Source organism: Vulpes vulpes, chromosome 15 (genome assembly GCF_048418805.1).
Source record: "Vulpes vulpes isolate BD-2025 chromosome 15, VulVul3, whole genome shotgun sequence".
Taxonomy (NCBI): domain Eukaryota; kingdom Metazoa; phylum Chordata; class Mammalia; order Carnivora; family Canidae; genus Vulpes; species Vulpes vulpes.
The window spans coordinates 56,025,124-56,039,838 of NC_132794.1; the positions used below are offsets into that span (position 1 = coordinate 56,025,124).

Below are 14,715 nucleotides of genomic sequence, written 5' to 3' on the forward strand. Positions count from 1 at the left end.
AATAAACAGAATCTTTAAAAAAAAAAAAAAAGGTTCACTAGAACATGAAATTTGCTAAGACTACTATAATAATGGCAACTAAGGTTTTTGTTAAAGCACTTTCTATAGCAAGCACTATTCTAAGAACTTTACACATATTTTCTCATTTACTCTCCTCTTAAGGTACTGTTACTATCCTCATTTGGTAGCAAAAGAACCTAAGGCACTCAGAGGTTACTAATTGGCCTGAAGTCACACATTGAGTAAGAGTCATAATACAAAGCTATTGTGTTCTCAACACATGGTAAAAATGGAAATCATTTACCCTGGAAATAATTATTTTGTTACTATTAAAAGTCTTATGTTTTTAAGGGAAGATCATTCGAGCAGATCAAAGAAAATTCATGAACAACCATTTCTCCATGCAATATCATATTTTCCTATAATAGCTCTTTCTACACTGTTAAAATTCATACTCTTAAAATTCTAATTTTGAATGAAGTCTCTCAACAGCCCACTGGGCAACCATGAGTTCTGCTTAGTGAAATATAGGGTTTACTTGTGTTTTTTCTTCTTGAGATCTAACCATTTTGGTTGATGACACAAAACACATACACACATAGTTTAAAGAAAAAAAATTAGGCAAACACTCATGAAACCACAATCATGGTCTAGAAATAAAACACTACCAGCAATTTAAAATCTTCCCACATGCCACTCCCTAGTCATAAACCCCTCTCTCAGCCCCTGAGGCAATTACTGTCCTGAATTTGGTAATAAAAATTGCTTTACTTTGCTTTGGTTTTGCTTTTTACCTTAAATAATACACTTGGGTTTTACCGGTTTTCAACTTTATGTAAATAATCATATTGCATGTATTTCTCTGTGACTTGCCTTCTTTTGCTTATACTCACAAGATTTACCCATGTTAGTGAATGTAAGTCTAGTTCACTACACTAATTTTCTCTGTTCTATAAAATTATATTGAATAAATGAAACATAATTAATTTAACTAATCTACAGATGAATATTTGGGTAGTTTCCAGTTTTTCGTTATTACAAATAATGCTACCAATAAATACAATCTTGTACATTTCTCAAGTATATGAGCAAGAGTTTCTTTGGGGAATATTCTTTTTTTGGGGGGGAAGAGGGAATATTCTTATAAGTTCAAAGGCTACATTACGGGTTATACATATGTTCAAATTTAGTAGGTATTGCCAAACTGTCCTCCAAAATGCTTATACCAATTTATACTTATCCTCTCCAATGTTTGATATTGCCAGACTTTTTTTGGTTAATCTGGTAGATAAGCAATAGTATTTCACGATTTCACTTTGTATTTGCCCAATTACTATTGTAGTTGAGCATCTTTTCACATTTATTGGTCATTTGAACTTTCTTTTTGGTAAAGTACCATATCAAGTCATTTGTCCAGTCTTTGTCTTTTTATTGCTGTCATGGGAAGTCCTTATGTATTATGGATACTAATCCTTAAGATCCTTTTATCTTGATACACCACAGTACCACTATGATGCATTCTAGACATGGATTCTTTAATTGATCCTCTTGGAGATTAGTTGGGCTACTTGAATCTGAGATGGAAAAAATCTCAGCCATTATATCTTAAAATTATTTCCCTATTTTCACACTTCTTGTGGATTTTTTATTAGATACATTACATTTTCTCACAGTAGCATTCATGATTCCTAAGATCTTAAATTTTCTACCCATTTTTCTCTATAATGCATTCTGGATTTTTTAACATATCTTTCAATTCACTCATTTTCTCCTTAGCTATTCCTAATCTGCTTAAAATCTTACCTAAAATCCTTGTCAGTCTGCTTCTGTTCTTAGTTGCTTCAGTGGGTTATTGTCTAAGTTGCCTTGTATCCTTGTGCATTTAGTTACTGTGGACTGTTCTTTCCTTGGGATTTCATTTGTAGATAATGGGATGAAGGTAGGTTCCCCCAGAAAAAATATTCATTTGTTTCTACTAGGAACCTAGGGTAACCTCAATCCAAAGATCACTTTAAATTCATCTTTTAGTGTACAGTTTTGCAGAATGCTCAAGTATTTATAAGTTCGGGTCACAAAAGTATACAAAGGATGGCTTTTGACTACAAATCCTCATCAATAATTTTTTCTCTTTTTCCATTTGGTGACTTACTACAATACAAGTCAGTTCATTTTCCTTGCAGTACCCTAACAACAGGGACAGGGCAGAAGCAGGTAGGAAGAGGGAGGTGGTACTTCTGGTTTACCTTATATAGAAGGTAATCTTTGGGATTCCTGAATTAAGAGGAGAGGATCTCCTAGGAGACTCCTATGAACGTCTCAGGTCTCTGTCTTCAGTAACCCATGCCCATGAGATAGGAAAACCAACAGGAAAATTCACCAAGTTCAGCAAATATTCTTAGGGTAAAATTTCTTTTCTTTTCTTTTTTTCTTTTTTTTTTGTAAAACTTCTTTAGGTTCTGGTGTTCACTTAAGTGTTTCAGGTTAAAAGTCCCTTATTTTCTTGCTAACTCATCAGTGCACTAAAGAAGATTTTTTCAAATAGTTAATCAAAAAGTCTTTACCTTTAAAGACAGATGCTGAAATATTTATGGATAAAATGAAATAGTTCATAGAATTTGCTTTAAAATAATACAGAACAAAGTAGATGAAGTTACAGATGCAACAGATTCAAAATGATTTGATAATTTTTGAAGCTGGCTGAAGGGGTTGATATATGTTTGAAATTTTCCATAATAAAACATTTTGTTTTTTGGGATGCCTGGGTGGCTCAGCAGTTGAGCATCTTGCCTTTGGCTCAGAGCAGGATCCCGGAGTTCTGGGATCAGGTCCTGCATCGGGCTTCCTGCATGGAGCCTGCTTCTCCCTCTGCCTATGTCTCTGCCTCTCTCTGTGTGTGTCTCTCATGAATAAGTAAATAAAATCTTCTAAAAAAAATTGTTTTGTTTTGTTTTTAATGAAAAATAAAAACACAGGACAAGTATGTCAAAAACAGTAAAAGCTAAAATCTACGATTTTTAGTTGTTACCAGTAGGCAGGTTAATCCAGATTCCTAATCCTCTATATACTGCCAAAACCACCTCTTTTGACTTACCCCGAGAACTAGCACAGTTACGGTTTTTGCTGTCCTCACAACTGCCTTCTGTAGTTACTAGGACATGTTCCCATTCCTTTCTTCATCTTTGGTTATGTTTGCAATAGTGTTGCCAGTATCAATTGAAACGCAAACATTTTTCCTTTTTAGAAACGATTATAACATTAACCATGATCTTTATCTGTTATTTTCTGAATTATAAATTCTACTTTTGTTATTTAAACCTTTAAATTAAATTCCAAGCAGCAACATTTTATATTCATCCTACAATACTGAACTCCAAGTTTAAAAGAAAAAACCTTTTGTGGACAGAAGCTTTGAGTAAGGTTGTCATATACACATATGACATATATAAGGATACAAACCACTCCCTTAAATGATAGCTATAATTCCAAAACTACAAATTTGCACAAAGAAAATTAATTTTCTGCCATATATAAACACGATACTAAATTTTTATCTGGAAAAGCTAATAAATGAGAAGAAAATAAAAACCAGCACATTAAAATCATTCTTTACCCAGTCTGTAGTAAAAGGAGCTCCATTTGCCATCAAAATACGAACTTCATCATCTTGACCTGCTCGTGCTGCTTCTAAAAGCTTCTTTCCCAAATCTACCAGGGACATCTAAACAAAACAAAGATGAATTTAACATCTCTACTTATAGACCATTATGTGACTTTTTTCCCTTGTATCTTTATTAATACCAATTCTCAATTATCCCTCTAAAAGTCTGTGATATGGTTAATCTGAAACTACAGGCCACAACAGTAATTTATATTTGAATTTGAACAGATTTTCCTTTCTCATCAAGTTTTTACCTAGGATAATAAAATTAGTTTGAATTCTCCAAATATAGCTGGTAAAGATAATGAGGTAAGCAGCAAAGAAGGCCTTCCTAATATTTAAAACTGGCAAGAAACTGTTTTCACTGGAGAAGCACAATAATAAAGTTTTTCATAAAAGTAAACAGAAATAAGGTACAAGATACTGTCCTCTGTAACTGGTGCAAGTTACAATAAATATATCAGAACTGTTTTTTATAATGGTAAAGTAGAAATATGTTCAGAATTTAAAAGTATTTTCAATCGTTGCACAGTCAATATACATTCAAGTTCTTCCAGAAAAGGACACACAATTCACATTCAATGAAAATACCGAAAAGAGAATCTAACATTATCAATAGGCTATGAGTCTCATTGAGAAGCTAGAAAGTAAGTATAAGTTTGTATCTTGCATTCAAGATACTTGAAAAGACTAATGTCACAGGTCAGGGTGTGTGAGTGTGTATTTGAGGGCATGTGGCATGGGGAGTGGTGTCTTCTTGAATAAGAAATACTGACATACGTGTTAAGGAAAGATCATGACAAGACAACACGGGAAGAAAGATTTGAACATATCAGAGATGCTCAAAATCAAGGGACGATGGTTCTGAGAAGAAAGGTCCCAAAATCAGAAGGACTATTCAGCTAGAAGACTATTCAATGATGCTGTATAGTACCTTGAGCAAAGGCAAACAGGTAGAATTTGAGGCCTGTGAGGAAGGGAAGATACTGAACCTCTGAGATTTACACAAGAAAAAATGTGCCTGCAGTATGAATTTGCCTCAAAAAGTGAATATCCTTTGAGAGTTGGGTAAGTAGTCAAGGGGAAAGAAGTAATAAGAAGGGAGATGTCATGTTGATTAGTGTATTCCAATCTTGTATCAACACGTATTATTTAAGAAAGAGGGGAGAGGAGTATGTATATATGTGAGAAGGGAGTTAGCACTTAGGTTATTTATGCCAGAATAGACTGTATTACATAATTAGAAAAGATGTTAGGGAATGTAAAAGGGTTGACTTAAAAAAAAAAAAAGACATCCCTTGAAAGAACAGATTTATGTTTACATCACCATATTTTTTAGTAGATTCTACAACATGGGAACAACCAAAATGACAGAGTAACCAGTAACAGATGCTAATGCTGGGAGACTTGCACAATAATTAAATGAGATGAGTATGTCCCAAACAGCCATTTGTCACAAGGCAGGAAAAGAACTTCTTATAATTATTCCATTTATAAGGGTAAAAACAATTCCTAATATATCTCATGGTGAAGAAGAAAAACAACCACATGAATTTATGGGTTTTATGTAGGGTTTTTTACAAGCTTTTTGTATGTGACACAACACTTTCACCCTATTTTCCTCCCATTCTGTCAGTTGACTGAGTCACTGGAACCTAAGATACTCCATAATCTTGCTAAAGACATGAAGATCTAAAGAGATTACTGATCTCTAATGAAGGATTTTTTTTCCTAGGAAATAGGTACCAGCTGGATAGTAAAAATTTATATCATACTCAAAAGGCAAAGAATCTGCAATCATTTCCTATGAAAGGCAGGATAAGGCAAAAAGAAACGGACGTCTCTTCCAGAAAGTACATAAAATCTAAACTGGCCACACTAGGAAAAAACACAGTGACTACACTTGGATGACCAAAATTTAATACAAATGTGGTTTTACAATGAAATAAATCTTCACCCAAAATATGCCCTTCGAAATATTTCTTACACAGGTAATATAAAATCATCTTGCATTCATTCAGCATACATACTGCCAGATGGTTTAGACATCTGGGTATCTTTTATGAAGTAGTGGTTTAGGGTTTTTCCTCATTTTTGGAAACTGGGTTGTCTGCCTTTTTCTTAATGATGTGTAAGCATTCATAACATACATTCTAGATATGAGTTCTTTCTTATTCATATATTCAGGATAGGAGTATGTAACATACATTCTGGATATGAGTCATATGACATGTAATGTATTGTAAGTATCTCCTTCCAAAATCCTGATTTCTTGACTCCACATCCCTTTCTTTGATATCACATACTATCTTCTATGGGTAGCAAATGAAACTTCAATGTATTAAAAAACAAAAATAAAATCAAAGACAACAAAGGAATGTTTGCCACAAAAATAAATGTAAGAAACATTAATAATTTTAATTATGTAAAAGGCCTGACTCAAAATGAAAAGAGAAAATAAACACCATGAACCCGACAAATCAGCAAAGAGCATAGCCATATATTTTCCAAAAGAGAAAACAGAAATAATTCACAAACATAAAAATGTTCAATGTCACTGAGAATAAATAAGAAATGTAAAGAAATGTAAATGTAAATAATTTAAAAGTTAAATTTTAAAAAGCATGAGTTGAGACTGATACTTCTACATATTGACATCTTACATATGTTGATAGCACTATAAATGGATCCGCTGGGGGTTTTTTTGGAACAGTTTTTTCTTTTATGTCAATTTGGCAATGTATAAGTTACAAAAATGCTCAAGTCTCATGACCCAATAGATGATCTGACATCCTAAAGAAAATATTAAAATATATTGAAGTAGATTTATCAGTACATGTATACATGTATACATACACAAACCCACATATATTTACTTTTTAAAAAAATGTGACATACTCTATCTTTCCCCTTACTTTTTTTTTTTTAAGATTGTATTTATTTATTCATGAGAGACACAGAGAGAGAGAGAGAGAGAGAGAGAGAGAGAGAGGCAGAGACATAGGCAGAGGGAGAAGCAGGCTCCATGCAGGTAGCCCATTCCCGAACCTGATCCTGGGACTCTAGGATCACGTGCTGAACTGAAGGCAGACGCTCAACGGCTGAGCCACCCAGGCATCCCTATATATTCACTTTTATCATGTGAACAACCAATTAAGAGGAAGGAAAATAAATTGTGGAATCTAACAGAAAAATACAGGGATTTAAAATAATAGTTGGAAGTTATATAACATTAAAAAGTTATACCACATTAAGTAAAAAAGATACAAAACTAATTTTTGAATGTCAAGCTATACACCAAGAACAAAATAGCAAAAAATATTAATGATTGTTAGAGTGACAAGATTATGGGAAATTTTGCTCTATTTTACAAGGTTTCTATAATGTTACTAAATCATTCCTAATTTTAAAAGTGGTTTAAGGGACAAATTACATTGTATGACTATCAACTAAGTAAATGCTACATTAAAGTTATATACTACTGACTTACTGAACAGGAAGAGTGGAAAAAAATAAAGAAAATGCATGGTAGGGATGCCTCGGTGGCTCAGTGGTTGAGCATCCACCTTCGGCTCAGGGCATGATTCTGGGGTCCTGGGATCAAGTGCCCCACTGGGCTCTCCACAGGGAGCCTGCTTTTCCCTCTGCCTATGTTTCTCACCCTCTGTGTCTCTTATGAATAAATAAAACCTTTAAAAAAAAAAAAAGGAAGAAGATGCCAAGTATTGGGTACTTAAACTAGCAAACTTATTGATCTGATTACATGAATTACAACAAAACCATGATGCACTTAAACAAATCAACTTCTACCACAATTCTGTAATTGTCCTAATTATTCAAAACATATCATTTTTAAACACGCAGGATACTTAAGTTACTGTGGTTTTAAAGTTCCATGAGCAACATAGCTATGTAGCAGATAAACAGCTAGATCCTTTTAAATCAGTTCTCAAAATGGTAGCAGCACTGCCCCCTAGAGGGCCCTTTGGATATATATGGAGGCATTTTGGGGGCTGATGAGGGGAGGAGCGGGGTGAAGAAGCTACCAGCATTTAATGGGCATGTGTCTGGAATATTAGAGACCCGGCAATTCAGGGGACATTCCAGTATGGCAAAGAATTGTCACATGTTCTGGGTGACTTTCAAAGGCCAAAATATCTAGGGCTGGAACTTAACTTATAATGTAAACAAATGTATTTTTCCAGGTATTAATGTATCCCAAATATCCCAGATTGCAATCATACTCTAAATCTATTTGTTCAGAATTTTACTAGGAGTTGTTCATCATTTTCGAAAATCGTGTCACCAATTTTGATGCCACTTGGTTATCTAAATCACCAACATAAAACACCAAATCAACCAGCTTTCCCAGCTTATTTTCACACTGATTCTATATACAGGTGCAAGCATTTGACAATCTCTTGTGTCATCTAGGGTGGTCTGCTAGAGGATTTACATACTGAAATACACATTTTATTATAAAGTGCTTTCCTTCTATTTCTCCTTTATCCTTAGGTATTTTAATGATTTTTAAAATTATGCAGATAGGTAATAATAACATTAATTTTCATTTCAAGTTAACAAAAGGTACAATACAAACATTGTTAAAAGAAAGACAGCATTGGATCTAATAAGACTGAAAAATCAATATGAATCACGTGAAGAAAATACACATAATATCAAGTAAGACCAAAATCAAAGGCAATCTTAATTTTTTTTGGTAAAGATAATTCGTAAAATGTGAAACAATGAAAATGCCCAAATGTAGAATTTTACTTCTGAGTGTCTCACCTGCGGGGAACGACACATACTCCAGAATAATTCTAATCCTCAGAGGAATTCAATTGCATTAAGACAACAAATTGACAATTGACAACAAATTGTATCTGGAGCTATATTGTCCAATATAGCTCCAGATACAGCCCTTTCAATTTACTTTGTTCATTATCTACCAAATCCTCAGAGATAAAGTGTTAGATTCACATAAAACCAAAAGCCTAGCAATAAAATGCTGCTTTTTTGCTATAGCAAATAACTCTTCCCCAATCAAATAAAGAAGCATAATTCAATAAATTTTAATGAATGTTAAATATATTTACTTGAAATACACTACATGAATGCCATTCCACATAATACCCTTCCTGTTAAGTAATCTAAAAACTCATTGTAACAAATTCCATCCTAAATTTTTTTTACTACTTCTGAAAAATTTTATCACAATCTGATACAAACTATTATTTTTTAACTTCGATAATATGAATTTTAATAAGACCTACAGGGGAACTTCAAAATACCCATCTACAAATTCCTTTTGATTAAAAGTATGTGCTGAGAGAGCCATCTAGTGGTAACAGGAATTATTAACAATAATTACTTTTTTTTTTTAAAGATTTTATTTATTTATTTGACAAAGTGAGAGACAGAGAGAGCACAAGCAGGCAGAGAGGCAGAGGGAGAGGAAGAACCAGGCTCCCTACTGAGCAAGGAGTCTGACGCAGGGCTTGATCCCAAGACCTGGGACTATGACCTGAGCCAAAGGAAGACATCTAACTAACTGAGCCACACAGGTGTCCCTATAATTGCATTTTTAAAGCTTAAAGTCTATTTTGTTTTGAATTTCTATAATTCATAGTTCATAGAGTTGTTTTGAGGATTATAACATCTCCTGAACATAACCTCTCTATAAAACTATAAAGTACTAGTTCCATATGAATTGACACTAACATTCCTAAAAAAGAGTATGAATAAAAAGTTAGAAAATATAATCCTATTCCAATATATTTAATAAATCTTGATTGTCTCATTAAAAACTTCAGTGTAAACTTGCAATATCACTCCTATGCTCAATGAGAACAATTACAAATCAAATAAAATTCTTCTACTGAAGTTTTTCACCAAGGAATTTAGTACTATGTATGCATCAAAAGCCTTTAAAATGATCATACTGACCTAATAATCCCACTCATAATAAGTCACAAGGAAACTATCTGAAACATTATTAAAAGTAATATTAAACTAGGTAAAAACTGAAATGCCTTAATACAAGTAATAATTAAAGAAATTAAGATATATCATAATGGAATACTATAAGCTTTTATTTATTTTTTTACTTTTTTATATGGAAAATTTTGAGCAAATACAAGAATAGACACAACAGTATAATGAACTTCCACATAGCCACCAACTAGCTTCAATATTATCAATTTATGGCCAGCCCATTTCTTATCCATACATATTTTGGAGCAAATATCAAACATCATCTCATTTTACCTGTAAATATTCCAGTATGATGTCTAAAAGATAACACAGTACTATAATCATTTAAGATTATATTATTCAAAAGTATTAGAATCAAGCCTCTAAACTGAATACACACCATGATCTTAACTATGTAAAAAGTGCATAGAAAAGTACTCAGAATCAATATACAATATACCATAATAATGAAAATTATAGGTTTTCCCTTTATTCTCTATTTCATAAGTGTTCTATAATGAGTATGTATTACTCATGTAATTAAAAATAAACTTTTATTAGTCGTTTTAATAGTAATAGAAATTTGTTGCATCTGAGTAATGTCATTTCAGTAAAAAAAAATGTGAACATTTCATATCCTTCAATAGATCTATAAAGCAGACAACTAGAATGCTGTAAAGAATACTAGTTAAATAGGTGAAAAAAAACACAAAAACTTATTATTAAAAAGCTTTTCATCAAAACTAGATTACAGATAAAAGATGTTTTTAATATAAGAAATTAGATAAAGTTTCTTTTAGTAGTAAAAGCATGTAAAATGTGACTCTAAAATTAAGCATATTGGGGCAGCCCAGGTGGCTCTACAGTTTAGCACCACCTTCAGCTCAGGGCCTGATCCTGGAGACCCCGGTTCAAGTCCCACGCCAGGCTCCCTGTATGGAGCCTGCTTCCCCCTCTACCTGTGTTGCTGACTCTCTCTCTCTCTCTCCCTCTGTGTGTGTGTGTGTGTGTGTGTGTGTGTATTTCATGAATAAATAAGAATCTTAAAAAAAAAGTCTTCATGAATAATTGTTTTTAAATAAATAAATAAAATTAAGCATAAATAATACCATGTGTATAACTGTACATACGAAAATATTCTTGGGCATAAGAATTTAGTTTCCTACATTCTCATAAGAAAATATGGGCGCCTTGGGATTCCTGGGTGGCTCAGCGGTTGGGCACCTGCCTTCGGCTCGGGGCGTGATCCTGGAGTCCTGGGATCGAGTCCCTCATCGGGCTCCCTGCATGGAGCCTGCTTCTCCCTCTGCCTGTGTCTCTGCCTCTCTCTCTGTGTGTCTCTCATGAATAAATAAATAAAATCTTAAAAAAAAGAAAATATGGGCGCCTGGGGTGGCTTTGTTGGTTAAGCGGCTACATTCTGCTCAGGTCATGATCCCACAGTCCTGAGATCAAGCCCCATGTCAGCAGGCTCCCTGCTCGGCGGGGAGTCTGATTCTGCTTCGGCTTCTCCCTCTCCCTCTGCTCTTGCTCTCTCTTTTTCTCTCAAATAAACAAATCTTTTTTTTTTTTTAAGGAAAAATAAAATAAAATAAATAAAATAAAATAAAATTAAAATAAAATAAAATAAAATAAGATAAGATAAATTAAATAAAATCACTTCAATACTAAAAGTAGTACCTGGCATCTTCCTAAATGTTTATCTATGTTGTCTCATGTAATCTAAACAGCCTTACCACAACAGTTATGGTCTCCATTTTGCAAAGGAGACAAACAAAAAGTAAAAGGACTTACCAAACAGCACTAGTTTTAGTCAAAGATAAGATCCATATTCTTTTTTTTAAGGTTTTATTTATTTATTCATTCATGCATTCATTCATTCATTGAGAGACACACAGAGAGGCAGAGACATAGGCAGAGGGAGAAGCAGGCTCCCTGCAGGAACACAGGACTCAATCCCAGAACCCCAGGATCACGACCTTAGCCAAAGACAGACGTCCAACCACTGACCACCCAAATGCCCCAAGACCTATATTCTAAACTCTTGTGTTCTAAATTAAGAGAACATTGGGAATCTGCAGGGATAAAAAAGAGCATGCCCTTCAAGTCTCTGTGCAATTCCTTTGAAGAAAAAATAATCATATGAACTCTGGTAATTTGGAATTTTCTCCCATTTCCATTTTGTCTAGTGGGTTTTTTATTTTTTGAACTTAAAATGACACTTTCAAACATAAAATATCTAAGAAAAACCATCTCCCATAGACCCTTATTTCAGAAAACTACAAGAAGATGTAGGGGTAAATCAAAAACAAGAATCAAGGGCTTGTTTGGGAAATAAGGGATCCAACATAAATAGAGTGGAAAAGGATTCCCCAAGGTGATGGCAAAGGAGACCCCAAGATGTGCTGTACCAGAGACCTGGAAAGCAAATCCAGATTGAAGCCAGAGGACAGAGGTTCCAGAAGGAGGTCTCCACGGAAAAGATAGGTTGATAAGATTCCCAGGAAAAGAATGAGGTTTCCAGAAGAGAATTTGACATGGGTTAATGATGAATACAAGAAAAGTAAGCAAAAGAAAAAAATGACACAATATCTTTTTCAGAGGGAAGAAAAAAAAACCAACACAAGAAAGAAAATGTAATCCCAATATATATATATGGCATGGGTTAGTGAAAAATAGTAGTTCCAGGATTGCAATAATAACCACTGAATACTAATCCAAGCAAAACTTTTGGTGTACTTCTATCAAGAAGATGGAAGAGTGAGAGGTGCCTGGGTGGCTCAGCAGGTTGGGCAGCAAACTCTTGGTTTCAGCTCAGGTTGTGATCTCATGGGGTGGTGGGATCCGCCTCTGCGTTGGACTCCCCACTCAGTGGGGAGTCTGCTTGGGGATTCTCTCCCTCTGCCCTTCCACCTCCTGGCTCATGTGGGTGCACTCTCCTTCTCTCTAAAATAGATAAATACATAAAGAAGGAGGAGGAGGACAAGGAGGACGAGGAGGGGAGGAGGAGGGGAGAAAGGTAGGAGGCAGGGAGGAGAAGGGGAGGAAAAAAGAGGAGGAGGGGAGGAGAAAAAGAGGAAGGGGGAAAGAAGGAGAAGGAGGGGAGAGGAGAGGAAAGGAGGAAGAGTAAGGAAAAATATGCTTAGAGGTAGTTTGGTTTAAGATAGCCAAAGTTCCATCTTCATTAGTAGAAAGTCAAAGATATCTAAAATAGGGGGGGGGAAATCAATAAATAGCATAAGCTTGTTATTTAGCAATATGGAAGTTCTAGAGGGAAAAGCAGCAAAAAGAATGGATGCTTCTGGGAAAGAAGGTTCTAGGGTGGGAAGGAATAACACAAGGGACTTTAGACTTTAGGGTTGTTGTTTCTTATACCATAAACCTTATATATTTTACTTTTCAACTTTGTAAATGTATACTTTCATAAAAATAAAATTACAATAAACAAATACATGTTCACTGTATATAAAAATGTATCATTCAAAGTCATCCCCACACTTTCCAGTGGTCTTACTCCCCAGAAATAACTACTATTTAAATGTTTAGTGTGTAGCCTTCTAGATCTTTTCTATGCCTACAGTAACACACATAGGCACAATGTTTCTTTTCAAACAAATAAAAAAAACACAAGGGATCATACTATAATGGTGTTGCAAGTTGCTTCCTTTCCCTTAACAGGGAATCAGTAACATCTTGTTTTATCAGTAACATTTTTCTAAGTGCACACAGATAAAAACATACTTTTTACTGGCTACATAGTATTATGAATTGTGGTAAGCTGAATAATGACCCCCTCCAAAGATGTCTAGATCTTAATTCCCAGAATCTGTGAATATTAGCTTATGTGATTTTTTTTAAAAAAAGGCTTTCCAGGTATGATTAAATTAAGGATCTTGAAATAGGAAGATCCTGGATTATCTAGATGTGCCTAATGTAATCACAAGGATCCTTATAAGAGGGATGTAGGAGTGTCAGGGTCAGAGAGAAGAAAGTAGAGATCAGAGAGGAGAGAGAGAGAGAGTAAGATCTGAAGCTGGGGTGGGGGTAAGGAGAATGCTACACCAGCCAAGAAATGCAGGCAGTCTTGAAAAACTAGAAAAGGAAAGGAAACAGATTTTCCCCTGGAACCTCCAGAAAGAACACAACCCTGCTAAAATCTTAACTAAGTTTTCTGACCTCTATAACTGTAAAATAATAAATCTGTGTTATTTTAAGGCACTAAATCTGTGGTACTTTGTTACAGCAAATAGGAAACCATTATATTATAGAAACAGGAGGGCAGCCCAGGTGGCTCAGAGGTTTAGCGCCACCTTCGGCCCAGGGCATGCCCCTGGAGACCCGGGATCCAGTCCCACATCGGGCTCCCTGCATGGAGCCTGTTTCTCCCTCTGCCTCTGTCTCTGCCTCTTGCAATCCATGTTTCTCATGAATAAATAAATAAAATATTAAAAAAGAAAGAAAAGAAACAGGAAACAAATATATGTAGTATGAATACATTAATTATTTAATCCTGTTTTCATTTTTTATCTTTACCAATAGTCTACAACATATCTATACACTTGGGTTAGCATTTTTATGAAAATTATTCTAAGAAGTATTAACTGCTAGATTTTTAAAATCACATTTTAATTGTGACAGACACACAAAAGATTATACCCATTGACACTCCCACAATCAGTATACAATAATGACTGCTTTTCCACAAGGTTCCCAATCCCCAAAGCCAGAATCTTGATTCCAGATCTAGACCTTCCCAAAGTCAAGGCCAAGGATCCCGTGAACTCATTCTCACAAAGATGAGGAAATAATTCCTTCCAGAATAACTTAAGAAACCGTGACCTGAGGAAATCCCACCATCAGACAGGGAGAGCACTACACACAACTGTTTTAAAATCTTTAAAGCCTTCTATTAAAAGGGCATTCTTTGCCTCCAACTGGGAATTAGGGGGAGAGGATTTCATAACATTTTTTTCACCCACTTTACCAGTGAAAGTATACTTAAAACCATGTGTGTTCACATTAAGTTTCATAGAGGGAACATTCCTACTCTGGGAAACCTTTCCTTCTCTGGTGCCTACCTA

The 14,715-nt window shown here is 34.7% G+C and overlaps 1 protein-coding gene across 11 annotated transcripts in view; it reads right to left on the reverse strand.

The window, feature by feature from the left end:
* Positions 1 to 14,715, reverse strand: part of GABPB1 (GA binding protein transcription factor subunit beta 1) — a 64,389-nt gene that overhangs the window by 23,582 nt on the left and 26,092 nt on the right. For all 11 annotated transcript variants that reach the window (XM_025998696.2, XM_025998694.2, XM_025998698.2 and 8 more), the window contains one exon: positions 3,611 to 3,718. In XM_025998696.2, the coding sequence (XP_025854481.1) occupies positions 3,611 to 3,718 (108 nt within the window). The remainder of the gene's footprint in view (positions 1 to 3,610; positions 3,719 to 14,715) is intronic.